Here is a 27,507-nt window from a genome sequence, read left to right as displayed (position 1 = left end):
CTTTTTTATTCTGGTCAAGTGCACAGGAACAAAATATTCTGTTCACATGGAGTAAAATGTTGAAACAGTAAAATACACTCCACAGTATTAGCCAATATTCCCAAAGTCCTTTACTGATAAAAACCCCCAAACTTATTTCCAATACTTAATGAGTTGAATTACCTTTCTCTCCCTACCCACCCCCACTTTTCTCTTTGGAGAGAACGGAAGCTTTAACAGCTTTCCCTCAGTAATACATGGAATTTTACAGCAGAGCCAGAAATAAAACTAGGTCTTCTTGATGTCTCTACTTGCTAATGCAAGAGCAGCAGGAACGAAGCATTCATTGCCCATAGAATTATCTGTCTTTTTTAAACTATATGCAAACATATATGAGTCAACATGAACAGGGAACTGTTTTCCCAGGTAATCTACACTTGTGATTTCCTCTTGCTAAGAATGCTTCACTCGAGCCCCTTTGTGCTCCCATGTTCTCTCCCCACCTGCTGCCATCCCCACTGCACAGCAGTGCAGAGTCCCTGTGCAGCACTGAGGAAGATGAACTGCTGCAGTCACTCAACTGGCTCCTTTGCCTTTTTTAGTGCCCCCAGAGAGCTGGGAGAGTTCAAAGAAAGTGAACCTATTGTCTGAATCCCTTCACATCTAATCTGTGCCTGAGGAAGCCCTGGGTCTGATGAGAAGACTTACACTCCAGCTGTTTCAAATACAGTAGCAACGTCAAGGGTAGCCACTGCAAATCCTGATTTTTTTACTGCCCCTTCAAAAATAACTTTTACAAGTACTTTTCTACCACATGTAAGCTGAGCTTTTTCCTTGGCTCTTGGGAATGAAGGGCAACCTTGTAATTTGAGTAAGAGGAAGCCTGGAAGTGTGCTCTCTCCAGAGACCTACAAAGGAGTAACAACTGAGCTGCTGTGCCTCTTTTGATTTTGGGAGAGGGAATATACAGCTTTGCTCCCTTCTGCAGGCACTGAGCCAGCCAGTCTGCTCAGTGTGAGCCAGAACAAATTCTGTTCCCCATGGCCTTCCAGGCGCTGCTTACAAGAGAGTATGAGGTGAGCAGAGGCACACCTCTTCTTGCCTGGAGGCACAATGTCCCTAGCTAGCCTGGGATAAAAACGTGTTACATGCATATGCAGTGATGGGCACTCTGACACACACCTGCACACCAACAACCTGCTCATAAAGCCTGATGTAGCAATGGCAGAGGTATGATGAGTTAAATGACAGGCTGGGCTCCTTCCCATTAGTGTGTCAGCCAGCTGAGTAAGACCCAGCATGGGCTTTTTATGGACCAGGCTTGTCAAACACTCCATATGCACAACCATCATACCTTTATGCTCCAACTCTGTCAAAGGCAAACCAGACCTGGACACAGACAAAATCTACATTTAAATAACACTGGATTAATTGAAGAAGCACTTAAGAAGGAGATGTGAAGGAAGCTGATGATCAGTTAAGGGGTTTCTCAATTTTTCTTTCAGTATTTTGAAATATCCCATCTGCTTTTGAATAGGGTGATAGAGTACTGCACCTCCAAGATGTGTACTCAATCACAGTCAGAATCAGCATTTGCTTTCAGTAGATACACAGGAGCAGAGAACTTCAGTAAGAATGTAAAGCAAAGAGCTTCATCTTCTCTTAATTAACCCTTGGAAGTTCCTGCACCATGCTGCTCTGAACCCAGGAACTCTCTCATGGACCTTCATTATTTTGTATTTTCCTAATAGTTTAAAATGTATTTTTAAGAAGTCTGTCTGCCTGTCTAGGACTTCATTATGATCTAAAAAGAGACTGTCAATGATGGAAAAACTTTATTTGCCTTATTTGCATTCCCTAAAGTTATTTTTAAATTCAGCTTTTATTTCTCTAGTTCTAATAAAGATCCTTTGTTTTTCTTTAACTAGAAAATATATGGGGGAGACAAATGATCCATCATTGAGGATGACAGATGTGCTTACCTGTGCAGAATAGAAAAAAATTCCTACCAATTTTCTACTGTCAGACTCTGCAATGATTTTTCACATGTGCAAAGAACTGCAAATCAGTGAGTAAGGGAACAGAATGGGATGAGACATGGAGTGGGGATTGTGATGACTCAGGAAAAAAGAACCACCTTCATCTGTAACGTGTGAACAAGTTGTCAGTAAATTAGTCCCTGACCACTAAGATAATGGTTTCTAAATGGTGTGGGAATTAACTTTATTCTGCTGCAGTTTGTGCTCTTACTTTATTCCTCAAAGACCTCCTAGCTGCTCGATACTTTAATCCTGCAGTTCCTTTTCTCTGTAGCTGCAGTTCTGAGGTGACAAAAAAGCTCAGGTCAGCTTGAGAAAAGGTACTGAACTCTTGCCTCAAGTCTGCATTATGACTAATTTAATTGCTCACAACTTCCTCTATTTCCTTAGGAAGTGAACAGCTCATGGGTCCATTTTGCCAAAAAGCAGATGCATTAAGTCTTCCACACTTCATCTAAAAATTTAGGGCTGTATTAAGGGAAAAAATTACCAGGCTACAGAAGGAGTTTGCCTCCTGAGGAAAGGAGTTTCAACGATTTCCAATAGGTAATTGTTCCAAATTCACAGATTCCCTGTGTTACCTATTGAAATGTTTGAGTAGAGAGACAAATATGTAAAACTTCTAAAGGGAAAATAAAAATATGACAGAGGTAAAAAAAGAGAAGACTACATAACAAAAATAGACAAAGAAAAAAAAAACCAGAAAAAAAAGGAGGATAAAAAGTCATCACCTTCAAGACTCTCCAGGTACAAGCTGCTCAGCAGGGAATTTGAGAACTGGCACTGCCAGCACAGGGAGATAGCACAGCAATGAAGGGCATGGCTCAAGACAGCCAGGCACGTATCGTTTTCTCTCTCCTTCCCAAGGACAGCACATCAGGACAGCTGCCATTCAGAGGATGCTCATTCAGCTCCTTCTGGCCACTGCTCACCAGCAGCGAGCTGCCAGGCAGGTGTCACTGCTGTCAGGCAGTCATGCTCCTCTCCCTCTGCCTGAGCTTGCTCACCAGCAGCTGCTCCAGCTGGCATTTATGAGACACAGATGCTCTTCACATTCACTTGAAGAAGAAGCCTGCAGGTACTGCCACATTTATTGCTTTCCGACCTTCCTTCAGCCACATGCTGTTATTTAGCCTAGGACTTCTTCTCTTGACAGCTGCCTAGACAATGCAATCCTGAAACAGGGATGGGGTTTGTTCCTAGGCATGGTCCCAGCACTAACAGCTACTGAGTTTCCTTTGTCCCCACCCCCGAGAGGTACATCTGTCCTTAGGCTGTAAACTCATGTTTGATGACATGTTGTTCACTTGGTAATTACTCAGTATGACATGGGAGTTCACAGCTGTGTGTGACTTCCCTGTTTGCACAGTCTAGCAGCTGAAGATTTGTCTTTCCAGCAACACTTATCTGCCTTCAGGGGAATACAGGGCAGCACCATCTGCTTGCAGATGTTTTTATATGAAAACTTACTGTGAATTTTGAATACATGGACACAAGTGATGCATTATACCTGGAAACAAGTAATGACATTTTGTTACATGTCTCAATCTTGGATTTGGTGTGCCCAGATTGAGAGGTCTTTGAAACCCAAATCTTTTGCGCTACAATTGTTCAGTTTACCATTTCAGAACTGGAAAATTGACTATGGCACAGGTTATTGGGCCCAGTCACATAATTTACCAGACTACACTTGAAGCTTGAGCCTGGGACCTAAGCATCCTGAGAGATGTAGGTGAAAAATGTTCAGTGAATCAAGCAGGGGTATAGGCTTGAGATAAATTTAATTGCCATTAAACTTCCCAATGTGTAGTTCACAGCACAGAGAAAAATTAAGAGCTAAAAATTTATATTCTAGTGAAGAAAAAAACCCCAAAACACATTCCAGTGACTGACTGCTTGAGTCTTATTCGATCAGAGCGTTCCTTTTTGTTTTCCCCAGTGATTTTATAACAGACTCAAAACTCTGGAACCAAATGAAAAAAAAAAAAAACAACCTGCTAATCTAAGATGTTTGGTTGAGCTATTCCAGATTTACCCTGGTTTAATCAGCAGCAGAATTTAGCCCTTCTTAAGAAAATATAAGAAAGCTTGCATGTTGCAACAGGTAAGGAAATAACAGAAATTACACCAAGTGCAACCACACATAGTCTATGAATATTGCAGTTTTCAAACAGGTCATATGGCCTCATGTCAAGCAAAATATCTGATGAGAAAATAAGAGACAAAATAGGGAATCGAAATTGTATTTGATTCTGCTTTTACTTATGCTGCTGTAAATCTACACCAGCCAAAAATCTGACATGTGGGACATAATGCAGGAGAGTATCTTGGGAAAACCTACATGTAACTTCAATAAATGAATAATGCACTTTAACATACTGACAACAAAAAAGAAAAAAAGGAAATAACAATTAAGTGGAGTATATGCTTATCTGCATTTAGGAAAATGCTTTCACTGCAGAATATTTCAAATTCCAAACACTCAGAGGACTGTGAAATGAAAATATTCCTTTTTTGCTTAGCCTTAGAAACACTGCCTAAATATCTACCTGATAATTTGTATAATTTTGTCTTTGCTTTATAAGAAAAATATAATACCATTTACTGATTGGATGGATAATAAAAAAAAAAACAACAATTACCCAGAAATCCTTAATGGGGAACATAATCTTTTTTTAAAGTATTTATTTCATTACAACATAAATTGGGAGTACATAAAAAGCTTTACCTATATATGCTTCAAAAATGAAACTATTAATACATCAGTTACACAAATAATTCACCTGAACTGTGAACAGTGTCTAAAGAATTTGCATTAATCTGTTGAAAGTGGAAGCATCAACATTGTTATTTCATGATTTCACAGATTTGTCGAGGGTTTATCCACTAAGACTTGAAAGCAAAACGAGAGACTCCTGCAGAAGGTAGCTTATTAAACACAGTGGTGGTTTGAGAAGCACTGCAGGTGTAAAATGGTAAGAAGTAGCAATATAATTGGTAAAAAACCTAGCCTGTTCAAGAATTATTTGAAAAAACCTGGCCCTATAGTCATCACTGTTTCAAGTACCCACTGTAGTTTCCCTTCCCTGCTATTTGTTTCAACTGGATATACAGTAGGTACTTTTGACTCCGAATTCATCTTTTCCCTCCTATCCCTCACTCCCCTTTCTTTCCTTTGAGTAATTCATGAAAGTCAGCCTCCAAAATAGCATGCTGTTGCAGTTTAACCCCAGCCAGCAGCTCAGCCCCACACAGCCACTCACTCACTCCTCCCAGTGATCTGGGGGAGAGAATCAGAAGGGGGAAAGCGAGAAAGCTCATGGGTTGAAACAAAGGCAGTTTAATAACCAGCTGCATCTGCAAGCAAAGCAGAACAAGGAATTCATACACTGCTTCCCATGGGCAGGAAGGTGTTCAGCCATCTCCAGGGAAGCAGTGTTGGGGCAGGAAGGTGTTCAGCCATCTCCAGGGAAGCAGTGCTCCAACACACATAGAGGTGACTCAGGAAGACAAACTCCATCACTCCAAATGTCCTCCCTTCCTTTTTCTTCCTCCATCTTTATATGCTGAGCATGACAACAAGTGGTCTGCAATATCCCTGTGGTCAGGTGGGGTCAGCTGTCCCAGATGTGTCCCCTCCAAAGCTCTTGTGCACCACCAGCCCCCCTGCTGCTGAGGTGGGGTGAGGAGCAGGAAAGGCTTTGGCTCTGTGTGAGCACTGCTCAGCAACAATGAAAGCAGCTCTATTATCAGCACTGTTTGCAGCATAAACCCAAAACCCAGCCCCATACCAGCTACTGTGAAGAAAATTAACTTGACCCCAGCCAAAACCAGCACTCCTGCTGATTCCTAACACCAGTGGGTTCATTCCAGCAGCTCTCAGCATTCAGTAGGCCAAACCAAATGAAACATATGTGATCACATACTCTGAGCACACAGTTTTACTGAGCTTGTGTGTCAATCTCTGCTTTTAGCAGCAGTAATATGAAGTCAGAATAGTTCCAGTAACCTAGTAAATGCATGGAACTATTACAAACTTGCACTACATTACCTCAGAGTAGGAACTGAGGCAGGAAATAGGTAAAAACATTGCTACAATAGTACTCAGACTCATACTATTGCTAATAGCTAAACAGAGCTGTTCTGCTAAACCAGTGCCAATCCACTTTGGAAAATAAAAGCAGAAAAAAGATAAATTAATAAAATGCTTTTTACTATGACTGCTCAACAGTACTACTGTTTCCCCTTCTGTGTTTTCTTAAGTTTCCCAGGAGCAATGCTACTGGGAAAAAAAAAACAAAAAAGCCCAAAGATAGGATTCTTTCTAGATCTGGATTAATTCCAGCAGAAAACACTACATATCAGTCCAGACACAAAGCACCAGCAACACTGTTAAGTTTTGTGATAATGGAGGTTAACACATTTATGGAGCAGTCAACAGAATACATGATGTAAATCAGGAAAAGCAACAGCCACTCATGAATAGTGGTAATTGGGATATAGCACTCTGAGAGCCAATCAAACAGCACAGGAGAGGTATGGCTTTCATGTGAGTAATTTATTCTTTCATCACTTTAAATTTTACCAGGTATTGATTTACAAAGAAACTTTCTGTGGATAGAATTTACATCAGCAACTGCACATTTTTAGCCATTACTAGGGTAAGACTAACATCCTCCCCACGTTGCTTAACAGTGCCAGTTTTGATCAAACAGGATTATTCTTTTGCCAATTACTTTTCTGACTTAGTTTCAAGTGTAAACAGAATCTGTACACATGCTTTTGCTGCAATTAAGATCTCTATTTTACAGAACCAGTTAGTAGATAGAAACAGTAAAGTTTCATCTGTTAATCACATTTCTTTATTGAAATCGGGATTTAGTTTTAGGTTCAATGAAGGCTTTAGGCATATCATTGTTAGGGACTGCAATGCCTCTTTACTAACATGGTACCCCTGAGAAGAATCCAAATTACCTGTCTGGCTGCCCAGTACAGCATAGAGAGGAGCTCACCTCAAACTGGTGAGCCTGTCTGCAAAAGCTTTCCAAAGAAAACACATCTGATTGCATCAACTCATACAAGATCCATGCTGAATTACCCATCGAGGAGGTGGAGCCTGGAATCTACTCAGAACTCAATGTACAGGAGCCTGTGTGTGAGCTTTTGGAGGGCTGCATGAAGCTCAAGCTCACCCCTGAGGAAGAGCCACAGGATGTGGTCCCCATGTACCTCCTGAGCAGCCATCGAGGTTTGAGAACACACACACATGAACTGCAAGGCCCCAGTTCAGTCCTCACTAAGCTTATGGGAATTCAAGCCTAAATTCCCTAGCAGACAACCTTGAAAACAGGAGTAGTCTAGGGAGGAAAAATTACTCCCTGAAAAATTAGGGCAACCATCTCCTGCATGTCCCATTAAAATGGGAGGACTGTAAGATTCAGGGGGAAGAAAGACAGCAGGGCAGACTATGTCTGTCTAGCTGGTCTCAGATCACTCTGTGAGGATGACTACCTTGTCTAACTCCAAGAGTTCCTTTAATCCATTGACAACCAAGCAGAGGGTGGGAGATGTGGACTGAATGCTTGGAGGCTAAGAAAGCACACACAGGTCTCCGTGTTCCTATGCAAATACAGTACAGTTCAGGCTTCTCTAGAGAAAATGGCTGATTTAAAAGCAAAACACACATGCAAACACAACTTGCGGGTGGCCTGGCCTTTTGGTTTGTACCTAAATTAAACCCTATTACATCAGTGGTTTCTGGGTATCCCACTTGGTAGGCAGGTGTGGAACTGCTCTGAGCAGCTCCAAATGGGTGGAGGGGAACTGCTCAGCAGCTCCACATGTCAAACAGACAGTTGTGCCAGGTTTAAGTAAAACTAGAGGGTTCTGGAATGACAATTTCAGTCTTTTAATGCCTGAAGACTATCTAAGTTATGGTTTTAGTACCCAAGTTTGGGGGCAGGCGGGAGGAGGTTTCTTTGTGAAGATGGAATTGGGGGAGAAAACAATTCTCAGCAAACCTGGGGGAGAAAAAAAGCAATTCCCAGCAAACCTGCCTCAGGCCTACCAGGGAGGAAACAGAGGCCACAGGGAAGGAAATCTGGCTAGAAACATGACTCTGTTGTTAATCATCAGGCTGTGACTACGCAGTGTACAAAGGAAACAGAATTGATAGACAGCTACTAATGAAGCCCAGACTCTCCCCACTGACACTGTGCACACAGTGAAAGCAGGTAAGAACTTGATTCAACTTTTTTAAAAAATAGGAGCTAACAAAAACACAAACCACTTCAGGTTTCTTGAACACTTATTACTGTAGAAATGTATTTCTTCATAGTGTACAGCAAATAATATTGGAAGAAAGGATATGGTTCATTCTATCCCAAAAGTTTGTGGATTACTGTCACATCTTAAACCATGGAAACTTCCCAAAACTCATTTAGAAGCATTTTCATGGATTAGCAGAATGAAAATGCTTAATTAACAGGAATGCAAAACCTGGCTTGATACCTCACTACACTGTAGTATAAGAACTATACTACATAAGTCTTTGAACTATGAAATTGCCTTGTAGTGCAAGATAAAACAGACGTTTCCTTGTGTTCCTGGTGACGCTACTATTTCAAAATCTGACCTAGCACTAACATCTCTAGTTTAAGTATGCATCTAAGCCTTGCATTACACAGCTTGAAATACTTTCTACAGTTAACATAAAAATTATGTTGAAAGCAAACATGTAATTTTTCTTTCCTGCTCAAACTACAACGCTGTAATTTAATCTAGAGGCAATATTTCCAAGGATGCTCATCTGAGAATTAAATCAAATATTCTGTGAAGGATGTTAAATTCCACTGCACCAACCTGTACTGAGGCTAAGATAAATGTCACACTCTGCAGGCCTACAGCTCCTGCCTGGCTGATGCTTTAATTAGCTCACTAGGGAACAGGCTCACTTGGCTAAGAACCTTTAGGACTGGACCACTGTTTTCTATAGAATGACTAACCAGATCAGCTGCACTAAAACCCTGTACAACAGCAATGAGAAGAGAAAAAAAAAACAAAAAAAAAACAAAACCCAAACCAAACCAAAACAGACAAACAATAAAGAGAAAGAAAGAAGTATCTATGAAGTTCACTATTCTCTTTTGTAAGATGGTGTTTCATAGGACAGAGCCTGCTGCCTTCCTTTGGAACTAGCAATTATGTATAAGAATGCTAAAGTCCTGTTTAACAAAAACATCTTAATAAAACATAAAAATATCTGCTTTTTTGATGCAAGGTCCCTATGTCTTTCTAAAATATGAATCTATACTAGAGCTTCGAGTATAAACAATTCTCTTCCACAGTCCATGCGAGTTCCATGCTGAATGTTCAGCATTGTACCAGCAAAAACACAGGTTCCTTTTTCAGAAAAGGTTTCTCAGTGATTTACCATAAAGCTAAAACATTTGCCTTGCCTACTGATTTTTTTAAAATATAAAATGTATAAAATAAATGCATGTGCCTTTTTCAATATAGTCTGTCTGTGTAGACATTTCATGTTTTCCAGTTCTGAGTAACATGACAAAAAGTGTGCTCCAACTTTCCACAGGCAGGAAGAAGTTTTGTATGGTTTTGCCTCATTTGGATGCTGCCCCACAAACAGCACTCTCGGGCAGTTTAGAATCACAATGACAGCATATGCCATCAGCACGTACTGCAATTAACAAGGACTTATTGATTACAGCAATCATTAGTTCAAAATAAATAAAGCAGTCTCTCAAAAGACAGGGAAGTAACATCATGCTAGTGCACAATATAGTATGTGTAGCACATTCCTATTTTCCATGTCCCCTTTTGATGGTCTTGAAAATAAGTGGGAAAGGCCTTTTGCCACAGGTTGGTTTAGGTTAACCTTCCTTAACCTGCAGTTAATTAAAGAGCATATGAAGTAGAAAGATTTTCCCCAGCTCTAGTGGCATACATGGTCATGTCAATTGGTTGCAATTTGAACAGCTTCAGTTCATTTTGAATTCAAAATCTCTGATCAAGAAAAGTAATAAAACAGTATCTTTTCATACAGAAAACATTGCCTTTTCAATTAAAGAACATATCAACATTTCATATCTACCATAAAATGCCACATTGTAGAAAGGTAACTTGACTTTTTTTTCTTTTTTCTTTGCATTCCAAGTAAAACATGTGGCTCACATTTGTGTTACTTAAAACATTAAGTTTGGTATCTCATCAACCTCATCTGTGGTTGAAATTCCTGGGACTAATACAGTGCCACAACTTCCTTAAACCATCTATTGCACCAGAAATGAAAGGCTGTGATGGAGATGTTCTTCCTATACTTTTTAAACACAGGAAATAGTTGGTTTAATGCAGCTAAACTATGCTGGGAGCAATGTTTATCCCTCAGTATCATCCCAGAGGGGAAAAAAACCAAAAATGACAGAAAAGGCTCCAGCCCAGATTGCAACTATGTGTAAACACACAACCAACACTAACGTCCCATTATGACACTGTTGTCAAGAATATTTTAGAAATCCAGGTTTAAAAACGTTTTTCTCAGATTGGGGATTGGCACAAACATAATCCAGAGATTATCCTTTATAGCAGCTTTTACTTTTGTGTGCTTGGCTTTTCACACAAAGCCCAGCAAACATGAGAACAGTTACAGCTGAGTTAAAACCAGCTCAACATCTTGAGAGCACAGAGGAGGAAAGGGGAAGTCCCTTTTCTCTGCAGACACAACAGAGAAGACGGGAGTTTGTGTATCTGCAACCCAGCTCCCCTCTCAGGAGGCCAGAGCCAGGCTGGCCACCTTACAGTGGGAGGGAGCCCTCCTGGTCCCCTGTTTTGTCCAGCCTCTCAGGCAGGGTAAGCACGAAGGGCAGGAGGACACCCTTAGCATCCAAGGGAGCTTTAAGAAGCTCCCCATCAAAGGTGCCCTTGAGCCCACCATCTGCTTCCACCTCGCCGTCCTGGGCGAGGCTGAAGCGGAGGGTGCCGGTCCGGTTGACGCAGTAGATGGTGTTGCCCAAGGGGGCGCAGCGGAAGGGCTGCACGGGGCCGCCGCTGGGCCGCAGGCTGGCGCACTGGCTCCAGCACTTGGCCACCGTGTTGTACCGGAACACCTCAACGCCGCCGCCCGTGCCCGGGCCCTGCTCCCCGCCGCGGCCGCTGCTCACATCGAAGCGGTAGATGAAGCTCTTGAAGGCCACCATGTCAGCAGAGCGCCGCCGGCTGCTGTTGTAAGGGCACTCCTGCCACTCGTCGCGCTTGGGGTCGTATTTGAGCAGGCGGTAGAAGAGGGAGCCTCCTGACACGTAGATCTCCCCGTTGCAAGTGGTGGCCTCGTGGGCCACAGCAAAGGCACCCTTGGGCAGAGGTGCCACAGGGCTCCAGCGGTCGGCCCGCGGGTCATACCTTTCCACAGTGAAGAGGCACTCGCCCCCCACGGCATAGAGGTAACCATCCAGGGCCAGCAGCTTGAGCTGCGAGCGGGGCTGAGCCAGCGGCCGCACCTGGCTCCAGGTGTCAGTCAGGGGGTTGTAGCAGAAGACCTTGTCGGATAGGCGGGCCCTGGGCTCAGTGCCCACCGGCCCCGTCACGATGCCCCCTGCAAGGAAGAGGTAGTTGTGGAGGACACACATGGCACAGCCCTTGGCGTTGGCCTCCTCGGGCAGGCGGGTCAGCACCCTCCACTCACCGCTGCCCTCCTGGTAGTAGTGAATGAGGGAGCCGCTCTCCTCCAGCGACACCACGGAGGAGGGACTCTGTGGCCGACTGCTCTCGCGGCTCTGTGGCCGGCTGCCACCACCCGGCCGCTCGAAGGCGTCGCTGACCTCGGCCACCAGCAAGCAGGGCCGGCCGGCATCCATGCGCTGCTGCAGGATGAGGTCCCGCTCAGCGCCGCTGAGGCGCCCGTAAACGCTGGGCTCCCGCAGCACCTCCAGGTAATGGTCGCTCATGAAGCGATAGGCAGCCTCCCGCAGCTCGGCCAGCCGCTGCTTTTTGGCCAGGCAGAGGAGCTGGTAGCAGTTGCCGAGGCAGAGCTGGGCGCGCATGGCCTCGGCGGCACAGTGCAGGGCACAGGGCATCTGCAGGACGCGGGCGCCGCTCACCACCTCGGCCAAGTTGTCGTGCCGCACCTCGCCCATGCGGGCCGTGTACACGTAGTCGATGAGCAGCCGCAGCGCCCCGTAGCTCACGCCCTTCACCCGCAGGACGTCCCGTGAGGCGCGGGCACGAAAATAGTCACTCTTGGCCGCCAGCACCGACTTGTGCGCCCGAATACGGCGGCCCGACACCTCGATCACCAGGTCGGGCTCCTCCGGCGGCCGGTCCCGCGGCCCCACCACCTCCTCATCCTCCTCCTCCGGCTGGCAGGCGGCGTTGTTGATCTCCCACTGGTTCTGCACCACTCGGCCGCCGGCCGCGGGCGGCTGCGGCTCGGCGGCGGCGGCGCTGAAGCAGAGGGAGGAGCTGAAGCCGCAGGGGGCGGCCGGCGTGGGCGGCGGCGGCGGGGGGGGAGCGCCGTTGGCAGCCCCGCTCTCCTCCTCCTCCGGGGCCGCGCCGCTGCCCTCCATGGAGCCGCGCTACCTGCGCCGGCGCCGCGCCTGGTCCGTGCGGAGCGCGGCCATCACCTGCGGGACAGACCCAACAGCGCTCAGCATCCGCGCCTTCCTCGCTCCCCTCCGGCTTCTCTGCCCCCACACCTCCCGCCTCCCAGGATCAGTATTCGGGGCCCCCGCTCTCGCAGGCGGGGCCGCCGCTGGTTTCCGGGGCTAAGCCGCCGCTTCTCCTTTTTCTGGGGAATCCACTCTGCGGCTCGGCCGCCTCCCGCGTCAACTGCGCTAGCTCACCCCCGAAAACCTGAGCGCTTTCGGTGGCATCGCCCCGATGAGCACCTCAACAGCCTGAAAAGCAATTCTGGTTTTCCCGTTGCTCTGCAGAAATGTTAAGCAGTCTGCAGGCACTGCAATCCTTTTCACAACAGCTGGTCCCTACACTGCGCTGGGTGATGAGCAAAAGTCTCCTTTAAGGGCAGATGCTTGGGAGTACCATCACAATGGATTCACCTTGTGCAACTGTTTCAGTGGAAGGCTGAGGCCGCAGTCTATTCTGGAAGGCGATTCCCCACTAGCCAAATTTCATTGGCATGACCTTCAGAAGTTCTCTTCATATCAGTGTTCCTCATGCATTCCCCCTGTTTAAAACAAAAATATTATTATTTTTAAAATCGATAGATTTTCTGTTTAGTTTGGAGTTTGGGAGCATTAAAGTTATGTCTCCCTTAATAATATATCTAGAATATCTTAAAGACACTGCAAGTATGCTAATAATCCTAAGTGTTTACGAAACACATGAAAGTATTTTTTCTGTACTCAGGACGAGAGCAATGTCACATTTGTGTAGCAGCATATGTAGCTGTAAAGCATTAGCAAGGTGTTAATCAGACTTCAAAAAGATCATGTATTTATTTTAAGATTCTGTTAATAAAAAGTAGAAGCAAGGAAAAAAAATCACAATAGATAATTAGAACATGAAGTCTCTCATGGGAAAAGGCAGGATCCAGGGAGGGCATGGCTGTAAGTAGGTTAGTCCCTGTCAGCACAATCACCACCCAGTTGTACCTTCATTTCACAAGTATAGTTTTTAGAATTTAATGAACTGCCATTTCTTTGCCTCATGTTTGTTTATGAATTTCCCAGACTTGGAACCAAGCATCAAAACTTGGTTTAAGTTTTGATGAGTGATGCATAAAAATTGTCTGAATGTATTTAATATAATAAAGTAAGTATCTGCAGTCCTGATTCTATTTTTAAGGAGGCTATTAATTTCCATTAAAATCCCCTTTGTCAGTTTTTTCACAGTCCTCAAGGAACACTCATTTCTATGTAAAATATGCATTGTGGCTTCCTTTTAGCAGACATGATTCATTTACTCTGTTAAATTAGCATTAGGGAGATTTAACTTTTTAATATTTTTTTTTACAGAAAGCATAATTGGTAAGTGACATTGTCTGGAAATCCCCAACACAGACAGGAAATCTGGAAGCCCATACTTGCAATGCAAACTTTACTTAAATGATAATATCAGTCTTTCTTCATGGTGCTTTATTGCCTGGTAAAGGGCTTTCTACTCCATTTGATCACATTCAGTTAGACCGAAATCAATGCTAAAGTTTGATTTTTGGGTATTGGAGACTTTCAGGCCACAACAACAGCATTTTAAAACTTACTAGAATTCGTAGATTTCACCAACTTTGTATTCCTCATCTGAGTGTTTAAAAATCTGAGACTTAGGAACTTTCTGTGACTGTATGAACTTTGGCTAGCTTTAGTGGCAGACTTCCTGCTGTCCAAACCCAAAGTCTGTAGGTCAAGCTTTACTGAGTTTTTTCAGTAAAGTCTTAACTAGACAAAAGGCTTGGCAGTGATCTGTGCACGCTCAGTGTGTCTGTAGAAGATGTACTGGGCAGCATCCCTGTTGATGTGAATTTGTTTTCCATCAAGCCTTGACAGTACACAGAGCAACTACTGCAACTAACAATATTCTGGCCATTCCTGACACACCTCACTTCTGACACCACTTCTCCTAACTTCTACTTATGTACCCCCCCTACAAGAAGGATTTAGTAGCTTCAGATGGTTTCAAGCTCTTGGTCATGGCTTGATTTTGTGAGTGAACCTATAAAGGAAGAATGAAAGAGAATGCTACCAAAAATTAGAAGTACGGGGTAACTCTAATACCAGTAACATCTCTCTACAGTGAAATGCATTTCTTGCATTATGTCCCAAAGGAAAATCACCATTTAGAATATTCAAAGTAGTTGAAACAATAACCAGAAAAACTTATCTTTTCAACTTTCTCAGCTAACGGGAAAAGAAAAAAATAAGTGAGATCCTCCTCAAGCACATAATCATACCTTTTCCTACATTCAAATATCTGCTTGATTTAGAAGTCTGATTTGACACATTTGAAATGTTATTGATAAAGAAGCTTGTAACAAACATCTGTGTTAACCCACTACAATTCCCCTGAGGAACTGCAAGGAGAAGGAAGGACTGATAGCATTGATTGCTAATGGGAAGCAGCAGAATTCTGAAGAAAATTATCCTCTGGTATATCCAAAGCTAATTACCAAGAATATGCTGAATTTCATGCTGAGCATGAGAAGGACTTAAAGTACCATACAATTAAGGCAACAAGGAATAAGGAATATGGGGATGCTGAAGACTTAGAAAAGCTGGAAGAGGGTTTGGAGGACTTTGCCAATGACAGCGGTGACCAGGACAGCAAAGACCACTCCAGCAATCCCAGCACCTCTGTCTAGTTGAAAACAAAACACAAGAATTACACAAAGATGAAACTGAAAAAACAATTCAGAGAAGTAGTGGAACCTTTCCATTATTGAGCAACATGACTGATCTGAGTTAAAAGGTCATGGATTTAGTATGAAACAGGAACATGCTGAAAGGGCCTGATGGAAAGACAATACTGAACTTCTCCTCCACTCTTTTCTTACCTACAGTGATCAAAGAGCTGTACTGCTGTTCTGGCAGACAGAATATTCAAAAAGTACAGAATTGCAGAAGATATTTGATAGCTGTGATGATTCAGAAGAATTTGACCACCCGACGATCTCATTTCGCTTAAAATAAACTTGGTTTTAACATTTTTTCAAAAGTCACAAACAGGATAGGTACTGGAAAAGGAAGCAATTTATTGAGAGTACATGGTACCTTATGGACTGAGGTCACCTTTTATACTGGGGACTTTTAAGTCAGAAGCTGAATTACTTGTTCTGAAAATGTTTTCATTATCATGGGTTTGGTCTAGGGATGATGTAATGTTAATGGACAGAGGAGCTGCCAACAAACACGAACTGTATTTACAGACTTGGCAATGACACACAGTATCCTGAATGTGTGGCCCCAACCTCAAATGCTGTAAGACATTGCTCAAGTAACAGCACAGATAAGAAGGCAGAGTTTTTCTGACAGAGAAACTGTAATGAAGAGCTGCAGGTAAAGTTTCCTGGCATTGCATTCATTTGGCAGTCCTTCTGATAAAATCCAATTAAATGCTTGTATTGAATTGTTCTCTCCTCATTTTTCTTGTGCAGTGCCAATAGCCTTTGATCCAAACCTCCCCTAGCAAGACCCACTTTCTCCAGGGAATATGTGCATGTGGGAGGAATTGGGTTACTTCTCTCCAGTTCACAAATGGAAACACCTCTGACTCAGTCTCATGGTAAATTAAAGCAGTGCCTTCTCTACCATAAACAACTCTAATTTACATAAGCAGGCTATCCTCCCCAGGAGACTTACCAGTTCAGAAATGACACACTACCATTCTGCTCCACCTTAATCCAGAAAAAAAGCTTTTATAAAAATTTGTACTGCTGAACTTTTACTTCAGAAGAGAAGTCCCTTGGGATAGGGGTGTAATCTGATTGAGATGATTAAGGCTTCTAAAGAGGCAGGATCATCAAAAGAGAAATAACATCCCTTATATTTATTTTAAAAACTAAACAATGACTTGAAAGTAGAACTAGCCAGGGTGAAGTGTAGGCAATGTCAAGTGTAGAGTAGTTTGTATACTTATAAAAATAGTCTGCAACACTCCTGGTCACTGAGTAGATCTGTGAAATTTGGAAGAAAAAATGTTCTCTTTGTAGATGGGGAAAACATCTGGAGCATAAAGATGCCATTTCTCTGAAAGGTCCTGCATTACTGGAGCCCATTACAGAATTAAACTCTAAATCTTAACCACTTGATTAACCTCCTATTTGTAAGAAAAGAATACAGTTATCTTCCAATGTGCCACCTCAAGATAAACAATATAAAGAATAGTTTTTTCTCTCCCTTTTTTAAAGCTGGGTATGTTACAATCCTAGTGTCTTGCCCTGACTGCTGGATATATGGCTTTTATAGTATTGCTTTCACACTCATGTGTGGATGCAAATTTGACCTCTTAAGGTGCTGTAATTTTTTGACAATATGTAATAGAAGTATGAATTGGTCTTTATCTCATAACTACAACATTTTCATACAACCACAAAGAAAAATCAACATTTAAGAATTGCAGCTTATGACTACAGACCACACAAGAAACAGATGGACAGCAGTTCCTCATCAGAAACTCAGGGGAAGAAAAGGCTGTGTGTGACTGGGCAGGGAGGAAGAGAGAGAGGAAATAAGTCATAATAAAAATATTATCAAAAGCTTGATTAAATCGATACTATAGCTAACAAATCTAAACCAAAAATATACAAGTTCTAAACAGTCATCATGACCACAGAAAAAGGTTTCCTAACTGTTATACTCATAGAGACAAACATTTTCTAAAAAGGAAACTATCTTCCTGAGTTCCTTCCAGTTTGGACTCTTCAGAAATAGTTAGGGAGGAGTAGTCTCTCAGGAATTCTCACAACAAAAAGGAAATAACACTCCTACAAAAGAAAATCTAGCAAAGATTAAGTGCAAGTTCTCTCCAATATCCCTCAGAGGAAAGAAAAGTCTAACAAAAAAAAAAAAAAAAAAAGAACAGTCAGAAACAAGCTTTGAGTGATTACAATACCTTTGGGAAAAACTCCAGGGCTGATGTGGTGCTTTTATCACTAATGCACTACAGTCAAGAGATAAGTATGGCATGGCCACACCACACTGAATGTAATGAAACCTTTTATGCAGAATTGCTGCTAATTCTACACATGGGCTCACAGCTACACTTCTAAATATGAGAGCACGTGGTCCTGTCTGTGATAAGCTGAAGTTTGGTTGCTTTCATCATATCTGGGCACAGCTAAGACTCCATTAAATTGACAGCAGTACCAAACATACCAGCGTGGTGCTACAGCTGAAAGGATAAATGCAGTCCTTGAATGTGTGAGCTGGGAAATATAGAATACCCACAGGGAAAATGTTACCTTGCCTCTACAGCATTAGTAGGTTTGCAATGGAACATGGTGGTTGAATGGATGGAAGCATGTATGCTTAAGGCTTTACATTTTGGAAGTAGCATTTAAAAATTTGTGAAGACAGAGAAGAGTACCCAAGAATTTCAGAGACATAGAAAACCCCCACTTTAGTGAGAGACTCAGAACAGCACTTTGAAACCAGACAAAGGCTTACTCTGTCTCCATGCTGCACACCAGCTCCCAAGCAAAAAGGTGATACCTAGCCTAGAAACCCTCTAACAGCCACACGGCTTTGGAGAAAATGTGGCTTGTGCTAGTAGCCTGGAGAACTAGTACAGCAAGCCTTAGTCAGCCTGAGAAATGCAGAGCTGACACTTCTTCAGGGCTTGGTATGTTTGCTCTGTGACTTGATGACTGTGCACAAGTGTAGGCACATGAAAATTCTGCATGCTGAAGGCTTTCTTAGGCTGGTGAAGAAACCCTAAGCAAACCAAGTGTAAGTGTAAACAAAGCAAAAGATTTATGCTGCTGAGGGGGAGGAAAAAAGACAGCTAGAGCATATTGTGGTTAATTAAAGTTTAATTGATGGGGAGAGTGAAGGATGGGCTCAAAGAAACCTACAGAATAAAACCCAAAAAGTGCATTCAGCTTAGAAGGATCTTGAGTGAGAAAACTGTCAGAGTATAAATATCCAAAGACAAAGAAGTATCCCATGAAGAAATACACATTTGTATCCTGCCATACACTTCTGTCAATACCCGACTGTGGTTCATGTGGGAGGCAGGGTGCTGATCTACGTGGACATTTCATGTGACATGGGAAGATCCTTATTCTGATTTGATGAAAGGGATCTTGAGTATGTGCCTTGCTGGAAGGCACTTGGGAAGCAAGAGTAAATAAAATTTGACAAGAGCAGACTAGTTGATCTAGAAATTCTTTCTGACCCTAAATTCTGAAAATTGCCACACACCAGGAGCACTGACTTGAAGCAAAGCATCAACTTGTCATGATTAAAAGCCTCATTTAAGCATTAGTGTGTAATGTACTGTAATGTGGTAATGTTGACTGCAGAAATGCTTTTCAGTATAAAACTGTATTGCCAAAAAATTGCAAACATATTCAAAGTCTCTACAAACACTTTGGCAATGTTGGTGCTAACAAAGAAGGAGGAGAATATCCACTGAGAAGCCAAGTCAAGCAAACCAGCAAATCAGTTTAGAGAGATTTTTGAAAATCGAAGTAGATTTTTTTCATTTTGGTATTGCATTCCAGAACAGCACTTGATCTCCACAAATGTACGACACGCTGCCAACACACCTGCCCTGTACTGCGTGTAATACAGGAGATGGAGTTACAATTTTGGAGGATATTAAATTCCCTCACTAAGATAAAACTGGATTTTGCTTTTATATCATTATGGAAAGGACATACAGAATGAAGAGCCCAAAGCACCAGAAATTTGCCAAACTATGTCACCATTGTGCTTGAGAAAGAATGAATGTGAGAGGTAACAACAGACTTCAAAGGGAAGGAAACAGTCCCATTTTTCTGAGACTTATACCTAGGAAAAGAAAGTAAAAGAAAAACTTCTAGAGAAGGCAATAATGAAAATACTTTTTTTGTCAGACAAACTCTAGATCTGGTACTTAACAGAAAAAAAAATGCCCCACTTTTAGAAACTGAACAGTTTCACTGGTTTATTGACAAATTAAGTAAGTGATGCTAAGAAAGGCAGAGGTCCTTTAGATACATGATGAATGGCACCCTTCGCATTTCTGGAGCTCATATATGGTTTCTTTGCCCAGATACTTCCTCAAACTTAAGGTTTACAGTTAAAAACTAAGGTTTAGCTGCAACTAAAAATTATATTACAGGCAGTTTGATCTCAAGAAAAATTCCAGGTTCCTGCAGACATTGTCTCTACACAGACCTTGGGCTGGATTCAATACGGAGAGGCCTGCCACAGTGCTAAACACAGCAAAGGCTGACTCTGAGGGCAGGTTAATCTGGCAGCTGGCAATGGAGCAAAGATGTAAGACCTAAGACAGCCAGATCAGATAGCAGAGCAAAGCCTCCGGCATGACAGCCCTAATCTGAAAGAAGGAATCAGCTTGCACAGTCTTCTCTCTGCCAGGGCAGAAATGCTGCTGGTATACTTTGCTGTTGGTCCTATAACTGTGACCTACTAGGTTACTCACAGGAGTTTGACTTCTTTTATTTCATGAAAATCAGGCCAAGGTGGATAGACATAGGGCCATAGTCCCACACAGAATTTATCTGTGGGTGGGATGCACCTCCCAGCTCTCCTGCAAGAGAGACTGATGCTGTGTCTCAGCTGCACAGCAATGCTGTAACCAGCTCCTGGAATGGAATCTGGAACATACACACAGGTTCTGCACACATATGCATGGGTGGGTGCCAACTGATCTGGATCCTCAAAAATAAGTGCATGAGAGCTACCAAGGGCTAGCCAGTAAAGACCATGGTGATGAAGTCCTTAGCTTGTGCCATGACAGGACTTCAGTCCTTTCTTTGGGAGCCTCAGCCCAGAATTCTCTGCAAAATATACCTGAATTACTTTAAAAGACAGCAATACTGACTTTTGCTGCTACTCTGCCTTTCTGTACAACAATTAGAGCTCTGACCAAGCCCCATGGGAAACTTGTCACTACCCCTTCCTTTGCCCGAATATCAACCAAGTGCCCAAACCATCAAGTCTATGAAGGTCACTTCATAGACTTTAGTCACTTCAGTCCTTGAGACTAAAGCAGTTACTACTTTTCAGAGAGACAATAAAAAATGTTTTTGAGGGTGAGGAAGAAGAATCCTGGGTTCTGCTCCCTGCCAAAACCAACGTTTCTGTACTTCTTCCCATTGCCTCTGGAGGATCGGGGCTCAGCTATATTGCCTGGAGATCTAAGCCACTCTGTCTTGTGCTGGGATTGCAAACCACTTGTGCTGATCTCAAAGCAGAAATGCATGCTGCAGCCATAGGTACTTCTGCAGCAAGCCTTTACTATCAGGAGTACCTGAAGGCTGTCAGCCCGGATTTCACCAAACAATGGGAATGCTTTTAGCAGCAATGATGCAACTGGAGGGCTTAACAAAGTATTAAGTGACTTTATGTAATCACTGGAATTATAAAGGGAAAGAAGAGAAAATTGAGTGTAATGCATGCTGTTTACATTAGTAGAAGCTAACACTTGCTGACCATTCTGAGAACAAAAACAAAATAGGGTTCTATTAAAATACTCTTATTTACATGGGCTGACACTTTCTGCCTTGAATGCATAGCATTTTTTACTATAATGTGAATTTCATATGCTGAGCCTGAGCGTTCAGGAAAGGTTTTCTGGCACTAATTTCTCTGACTAAGCTCTACTTCTACAACAAGAATTTAGAGCAGGCAATTCAGTATCTCGCACTAAAATGGGTTTTTCCATTGAATGAGGCCAACAGGTATCTAAATTAAAGGGATAGAAAAGATTGCCTGGTTATCTAATCTTATTCCTGCAAGAAAAGGCCAAAGAATTTTACTCCTATAGCAAGCCAATAACTTTTGGATGAATTAGGTCAAAACGTTGTTCTGTTCAGATCATTCACCTCACGTCTATCTGGTTTCTCTGTTCTGGCCAATGGCCTGGATGGAAAAGCAGGTGTCAAACAGATCATCCTGAATACCTTGAAGAAATGTACATGCTGCTTTTCACTTTGGAATTCTCTCTCCCCAAAATGATCCTTGCTCTTTCTGAAGAGACATCCAGACTGGCAACACAACCTTGAAGGGTGATTATGATCACAGAACTGTCCGATCTGCTTTAGGACTTTTTGACACAGAGTAGAAGTAAATACTGTAGTATGTCTGACTAATCCATGACTCAAACTTGTCATTTTCAAGTGCTACAGAATAAAGGGTTGCTAATGCATGTAGTGAAATATGCAGCACGTTCAACAGTCACAGTGCTATCCTTGCATTTATTAGTTTGCAATCTGCACAGAGGTGTACAGTCAGGGCCCAGAATAAGAAGCAAGACTTTTACATCAGAATGCTGAACACAGAGAGATGTTTGGTTTTATGGTTATGATTTGGGAGCCATGAGAAGAAGCTTAGATTCAGGGATCCTGGCTTGTGGTTCTGACCATTTAGAGATTTTGATGTTTCAGTCAGAAGTCTAAACTTTGATTGCTTCTAGAAAGACTTTAGATACACATCAGCAACATCTCAAACCAGATACTGAGGTTTTTCAGCCACTGTCACGTGAAAAGCTGCCTGATTTTGGGGGTACAAGCCTTGGCAGAAATATTGTCCAGGTATTGGACTAACAGATTCTTCCAACTCTCTTGCCTGTCTCAAAGGTCATTCACAGAGAATGACTGGTACAGACCTCATCCTGAACAAAAAGAAGCAGCACCAGTGAATTTTATCACATGAACGCACATGAACAGTCTTTGCCCTCGTTTTCCTAAGATCAAAATTAAATACTTCTTGGGACACAAACTCCAAAGCTCACACAATACACTCAAATGACATTTACTTTTGCTGTTTCTGCATGTATTGTGGAAACCAAACTTCAAAACTCAATTATCAATTGCTATTGAAGAAGTGTGTTTGTGTACTGCTCACTTCCATGGCTTTGAAGAGAATGAGGCTTGTGATAGTAGCCTGCAACTAGAAACTGCCACCTGAGCTTCACAGAGAATTTTGATCAAACAGAGTCTGACATGACCTTAAACCCCAACCCCACTGCAGTCAAGGAAAATTCCAATTAACTTCACAAGCATCTGGATTTCTTACACTGTTGTACCGGCTTTCCATGGCAAGGTTTTTGCAGCCGTGGCAGCAGCGGCTTCTGTGAGGGGCTGCCAAAAGCTTCCCCACGTCTGACAGAGCCAGGGCCAGCCAGCTCCAGGACAGACCCTCCAGGGGCCAAGGCAGAGCCCACCAGTGATGGTGGTGGTGCCTCTGGGATGATGATAGAGTTAAGAAGAGGAAAAAGCTACTGCGCAGGAGCAAAGTGCAGCCAGAGAAGACAGGAGTGAGAATATGTGAAAGAAACAGATCTGCAGGCTCCAAGGTCAGTGCAGGAGAGGGAGGAGGTGCTCCATGCACTGAAGCTGAGAGTCCCCTACAGCCCATGGTGAGGCAGCTCTGCCCCTACAGCCCATGGAGGTTAATGGTGGAGCAGAGATCCACCTGCAGCCTGTGAGGATCCCACACTGAAACAGGTGGACACTGTGGATACCATAACCCTGTGGGAAGCTCACTCTGGAACAGATCTGCTGGCAGAACTTGTGACCCCACAGAGAGCCCTGGCTGGGGCAGTCTGTTCCTGAAGGACTGTACCCTAAGGGAGGGACTCATGCTGAAGCAGTTTGTGAAGAGCAGCAGCCCATAGGAAGGACTTTTGTGGAGAACCTTCTCCCATGGTTCATCCCATCCCTCTGCCTTGCTGGAACAGGGGAAGATTGTGAGGAAGAAGAAGCAACAAAGACAACATGATGAACTGACCACAATGCCCAGTCTCTCCCCCCCTGTACCTCTAGGGGAGGGGGAAAGGTAAAGAATTCAAGTGTATAGTTAAGCCTGGGAAAAAGAGAAGTATGGTGGGAAGATGTTTTTAAGATTTGGGTTTATTTCTCATTATCCTACTCTGATTTCCCTAAGTTGACTCTGTTTTGCTTGTAACAGTAACTGGAGAGTGATAACTCACTGTGCTTATCTTGACCCATGAGACTTACACTTTATTTTCTCTCCCCTGTCCAGCTCAGGAGTAACAGAGCAGCTTTAGTAGGCACGTGGCATCCAGCCAGGGTTAATCCACCACAACTGTACAGACAAATGTAAACGGTAGCTTTTTTTTGAACTAAAGCAATGCAGGGAGTTGCAGTAAAAAGAAAAGATTAAAGAAAGCTACAGGATAAGAGAAAAACTCTCCCAAGAATGGATTTGTTTTTGACTGACAGAATCAGAACATTTGTTTCACTTGCCACTCCCACAGCAAAGGGCTGGCTTTTAGTTCTTTCTGTCTAACACCTCAAATATGGGTTGCAGAAATAAGAGTTCATTTCCAGAGCTTAGGCCCTGTTTTTTCAATCTACTTACAAGAAAGGGGGAAAGAGAAAAAACCAGAACTGCTTCCAAGAAGAAAAAAACAAAACTATTGTATAACTCTGACAGGTCGATAGTTTGAAATGATTCAGAAGTCCAGGAGCCTGCCAGCAGTTAGAGATCCAAAGCTGAGATGCAAAACTTACCTAGCTCCTTAAGTACTCCTGGAGGAGTCAGTGTCCAGAAAAACAACTAAGAGCTTGTGATAATCTATGAATGCATAAATGTAAAATAACTTCAATTAATGCAAATCATGTTGTGACAGACTACATAACAGCATGGAAGCTGCTTGACCAACATATGTTGATTTGTATAGGAAGATTGTGGTTTCTGGTGTGTGTCCAAGTGAGTTAAAAAAGGCTGTCAATCTGTCTGTTTCACCCAGAGACACAGCAATGGCAGCCTGTGAAACATCCCACCTGAAAAGCATTTATGTGACACATCTTTCTTCTCCCCCTGACACACGGTACAAAATCTGTAGAACCACTGGATTTTTTCTCATGCTTGTTTTGCATTAAATAAACTGACTTAACCAATCATGAGTCCTGCCATCCTCACTGATGAGGTATAAAAAAGAAACTGGGAAGTACCAAATGTGCAGTGCAGAATAAAAACACCCAGCCAGCTCTTTTTTGCAATAACACTCAATCACCCATATACAATACTGACCTAGTCTTGTAATCCTTCTGAAGCCAAAACTACCAGTTAGCATCCAAGGAGCACTTTAGGATGAAGAAAAGGGTGCAGCACTGCCAATCAACTGGTCCTGATCCTGCAGAGAGTTACACACAGATTTAAGCACTCTGTTCACAGGGCTAACTCCACTGGTAATGCCAACATCTGCAGTGTAAACTGAGTGCTTGCTTAATTAACTGCAGGAGAAGGCAAAAGCTCTGTAGATTCCCTGTGTTGTCACATGGTGAAGAGTTCTGGCACAGGGAACTGGGCAGGAATGTATGGCCCAGGCTAGGGAAAGAGCAGGGTCCCCTCCTGCTCAATGAGAGCTCAGTCACACATCAGGTTAAACTGGTTGTCAAACCCTGAACTGCTATAAAGTAATTCTTCTCCAATGAAAGGAACTAATCATGCCTGCTCCCTGACAAAACAACACTGAGACCAAACATCAAGCAGAAACAATAGATGATGACAATTTCACTGAAAAATAAAACACCAAGAGTAAAAATGTCATGTTCTGAGAAGGCTAATGAGAAAAAATACAATGAAAATGAGCTCATTTTTAAATGGGTATTTTCAAGGATGTGAAGTGGCATAAAATGACTTCTCTGCTTCTGTTCAGAGGCAAGAAACAGACTCCTAACTGCAATGCTGTATAGTGTCAGTAGGGATAAACAGAAAAATACCTGCAAAATCCACAAAGGACCCCACCAAGAAAAAAAAGTATTAAAAAAAAAAGTTTAATTCTACCTTAAAAGAAATTGCAGGATTTCCTTTCATGTTTTATTATACCCTTCTCTAGCAGTCAGCTGCCCCTAATATCCTCTTGCAACAGGATACTACAGGATGCTGAAACCCCTGGTAAGCAGGATCTGGATGCAGCCATCTCACCACATCGTTGTCTCTATGGTAACCCAGGCCAGCCCTAAATACTATAATCCTGCTTTACTATAGTAATGCCAGTTAATGACTTTAATTGAATGTTCCTGCCAAATAATGGTGCTCTAATATTTATTGACATTTCAAGTCTGTCCATCTCTTTGGACTATTTGTAATATTGAAAAGCGATGCAAACACAGCTTTTGTAAAAGAAAGGAAGCTACTACAGATTTCAGCCTTTTGATATTATCAAGGTGCAGTCCTGCAAACTCCAGCTTCAAAGTGGCACCACTGACTTCAGTGGCTCCACTGCCAGGAGCGAGTCCTGCAGAGCACAGAGCAGCTGGGGCAGGCACAGGACCAGTCCTTGGCTCTTGGCAGGTTCTCACCAGACAGTGGCATTAGCAGTGGACGACCAGAGCATCCCACTGGCATGCTCTGGATGTCCCAATTAAAGAGTGAATAAATGCTGTGTGATGGGTCCCAGGAGGAGGAGAATGCAGAACAAGTAGGATGGGCCAAGCAGTTAAACAAGAGAGGAAATATTGCTTTGTCAATACAACTGACGATTTAATTATTATTTTCCATGAATATTCCACTTAATTCCTTTTTGGGAGACAGATGGTTAAGTCCCTGGAAAACAGAGAAGCCCTTTTGCTCCTCAGATCATACAGAAAGATTGTTCTATTTTATTGCTATTCTATTTTTTTATTGCCCTACTTTTTTTCCTTAGTTTTTTGCTCCAGTTTTCTATTGTTTGGTTTAATTGCTGTGGAAAAGCTTTACAAAATATTATTATTTCTAGAGGGTTTTATTTATTTCTGATGGGTGAAAAAAGTTGGCTATAGGATTTAATACTATCATTTTCTGTGCTGTGTGTAAGTTTGGGTTCAGAAGTCTGCTTTTTATTGCTTTAAATCACCATACATAGAAATCTACCTACTGAAATTCAGTACAAGTTTTTTCTGAAGCATCTTCCACCCTGCCAAATCCTGCACGCGTATGCTCACCCAGGGCTTGCGCCTGCTTTTAGCAGGATGGAGCAGCACGCCATGAAGAATTTATAGCGGGAAGCAATCTCCTGCTGTTACACATCCCTAAACGTTAGTGTAGAGAGTCATTTCCATTTTTAATAGGTCAGCAGGATAAAAATATAAAATAAAATAAAATAAAATAAAATAAAATAAAATAAAATAAAATAAAATAAAATAAAATAAAATAAAATACGCAGGCATCAGGGCTGGCTCCTCTGCGACATATGGAGAAGGGATGTGGGGATATGCCCGGCCTCCCCGCTGCCCAGAGGAGGTGGATTAAGGGGGCCAGAGGAAAGAGAAAAGGAACACGATTAAACCTGACAGTGCTCCGGCAACCCGTCTCACTCACACGCGGCTACCGCGGCTCCACGTCGCGGTGCTTACCGCAGATATCGGCAGACACCGGCACCAGCCCTCCCCGCTCCCGTCGCGCTGCCTCCCCGCTCACCTTTCGGCCGACGAGCCCCGCGCCGCTCCGGGGCAGCTCCCGCAGCGCAGCGGCCGCGCCGCCCGGCCCAGGCGGCGGAGCGGGAGGCGGCGGCGAGCGGCGCCGCGGTGCCAGGCGAGGCAAATGGCTGAAGCGCAGGGGCCGGGCTGGCGGAGGGGCCGGGCGGGCGCGGGGCCGCGCTCGGCCCCTTTGTTCGCCTGGCAGGCGGAGGGAGGAGCGGGCACGGACCTGTTGCTGCTGGCGGCGGCTGCCGGCGAGGGGCACCGGCCGAGCCGGGAGCTGCCCGCGCTGCCCCGCGGGGCTGAGGCGGGGCGGGCGGCGGAGCGGCCCCACCTGCCCGCACTGAGGGGAAACTCCCCCCGTGTGGCGCCGGGCGGGGAGCGCCGGGTCCTCCCTCCCTCCCTCAGCTCCGGGCGGGGCCGGGG

At 43.4% G+C, this 27,507-nt stretch overlaps 1 protein-coding gene and 1 long non-coding RNA gene across 4 annotated transcripts; one reads left to right on the top strand and one right to left on the bottom strand.

The window, feature by feature from the left end:
- On the top strand, window positions 1-9,093 carry LOC131080978 (uncharacterized). The gene is made up of 2 exons (XR_009114231.1): window positions 1-5,428; window positions 5,470-9,093. It is a non-coding gene; the product is annotated as an uncharacterized LOC131080978 (long non-coding RNA).
- On the bottom strand, window positions 6,558-27,166 carry KBTBD11 (kelch repeat and BTB domain containing 11). Of its 3 annotated transcripts, XM_058019791.1 has the most exons (4): window positions 27,083-27,147; window positions 24,713-24,815; window positions 13,088-13,215; window positions 6,558-12,652 (listed from the first exon to the last, which is right to left on the bottom strand). In XM_058019791.1, exon 4 carries the CDS (start codon window positions 12,593-12,595, stop codon window positions 10,829-10,831), a length of 1,767 nt encoding a protein of 588 aa, XP_057875774.1. In that variant the 5' UTR covers window positions 12,596-12,652; window positions 13,088-13,215; window positions 24,713-24,815; window positions 27,083-27,147; the 3' UTR covers window positions 6,558-10,828. The 3 variants fall into 3 exon arrangements, with proteins under 3 accessions (XP_057875774.1, XP_057875775.1, XP_057875776.1); XM_058019792.1 differs by lacking the exon at window positions 24,713-24,815 and having other exon boundaries at window positions 27,083-27,166; XM_058019793.1 differs by lacking the exons at window positions 24,713-24,815; window positions 27,083-27,147 and adding an exon at window positions 27,019-27,038.
- Window positions 27,167-27,507: the final 341 nt, after the last annotated feature.

The sequence above is a fragment of the Melospiza georgiana genome, chromosome 3, assembly GCF_028018845.1.
Source record: "Melospiza georgiana isolate bMelGeo1 chromosome 3, bMelGeo1.pri, whole genome shotgun sequence".
NCBI lineage: Eukaryota > Metazoa > Chordata > Aves > Passeriformes > Passerellidae > Melospiza > Melospiza georgiana.
Note: the sequence above shows the minus strand (reverse complement) of the source record. Positions and strands in the feature narration are given on the sequence as shown.

Coding starts and splice junctions, on each gene's coding strand:
- KBTBD11 (XM_058019792.1), bottom strand. CDS start 12,595: ATGGAGGGCAGCGGCGCGGCCCCGGAGGAGGAGGAGAGCGGGGCTGCC.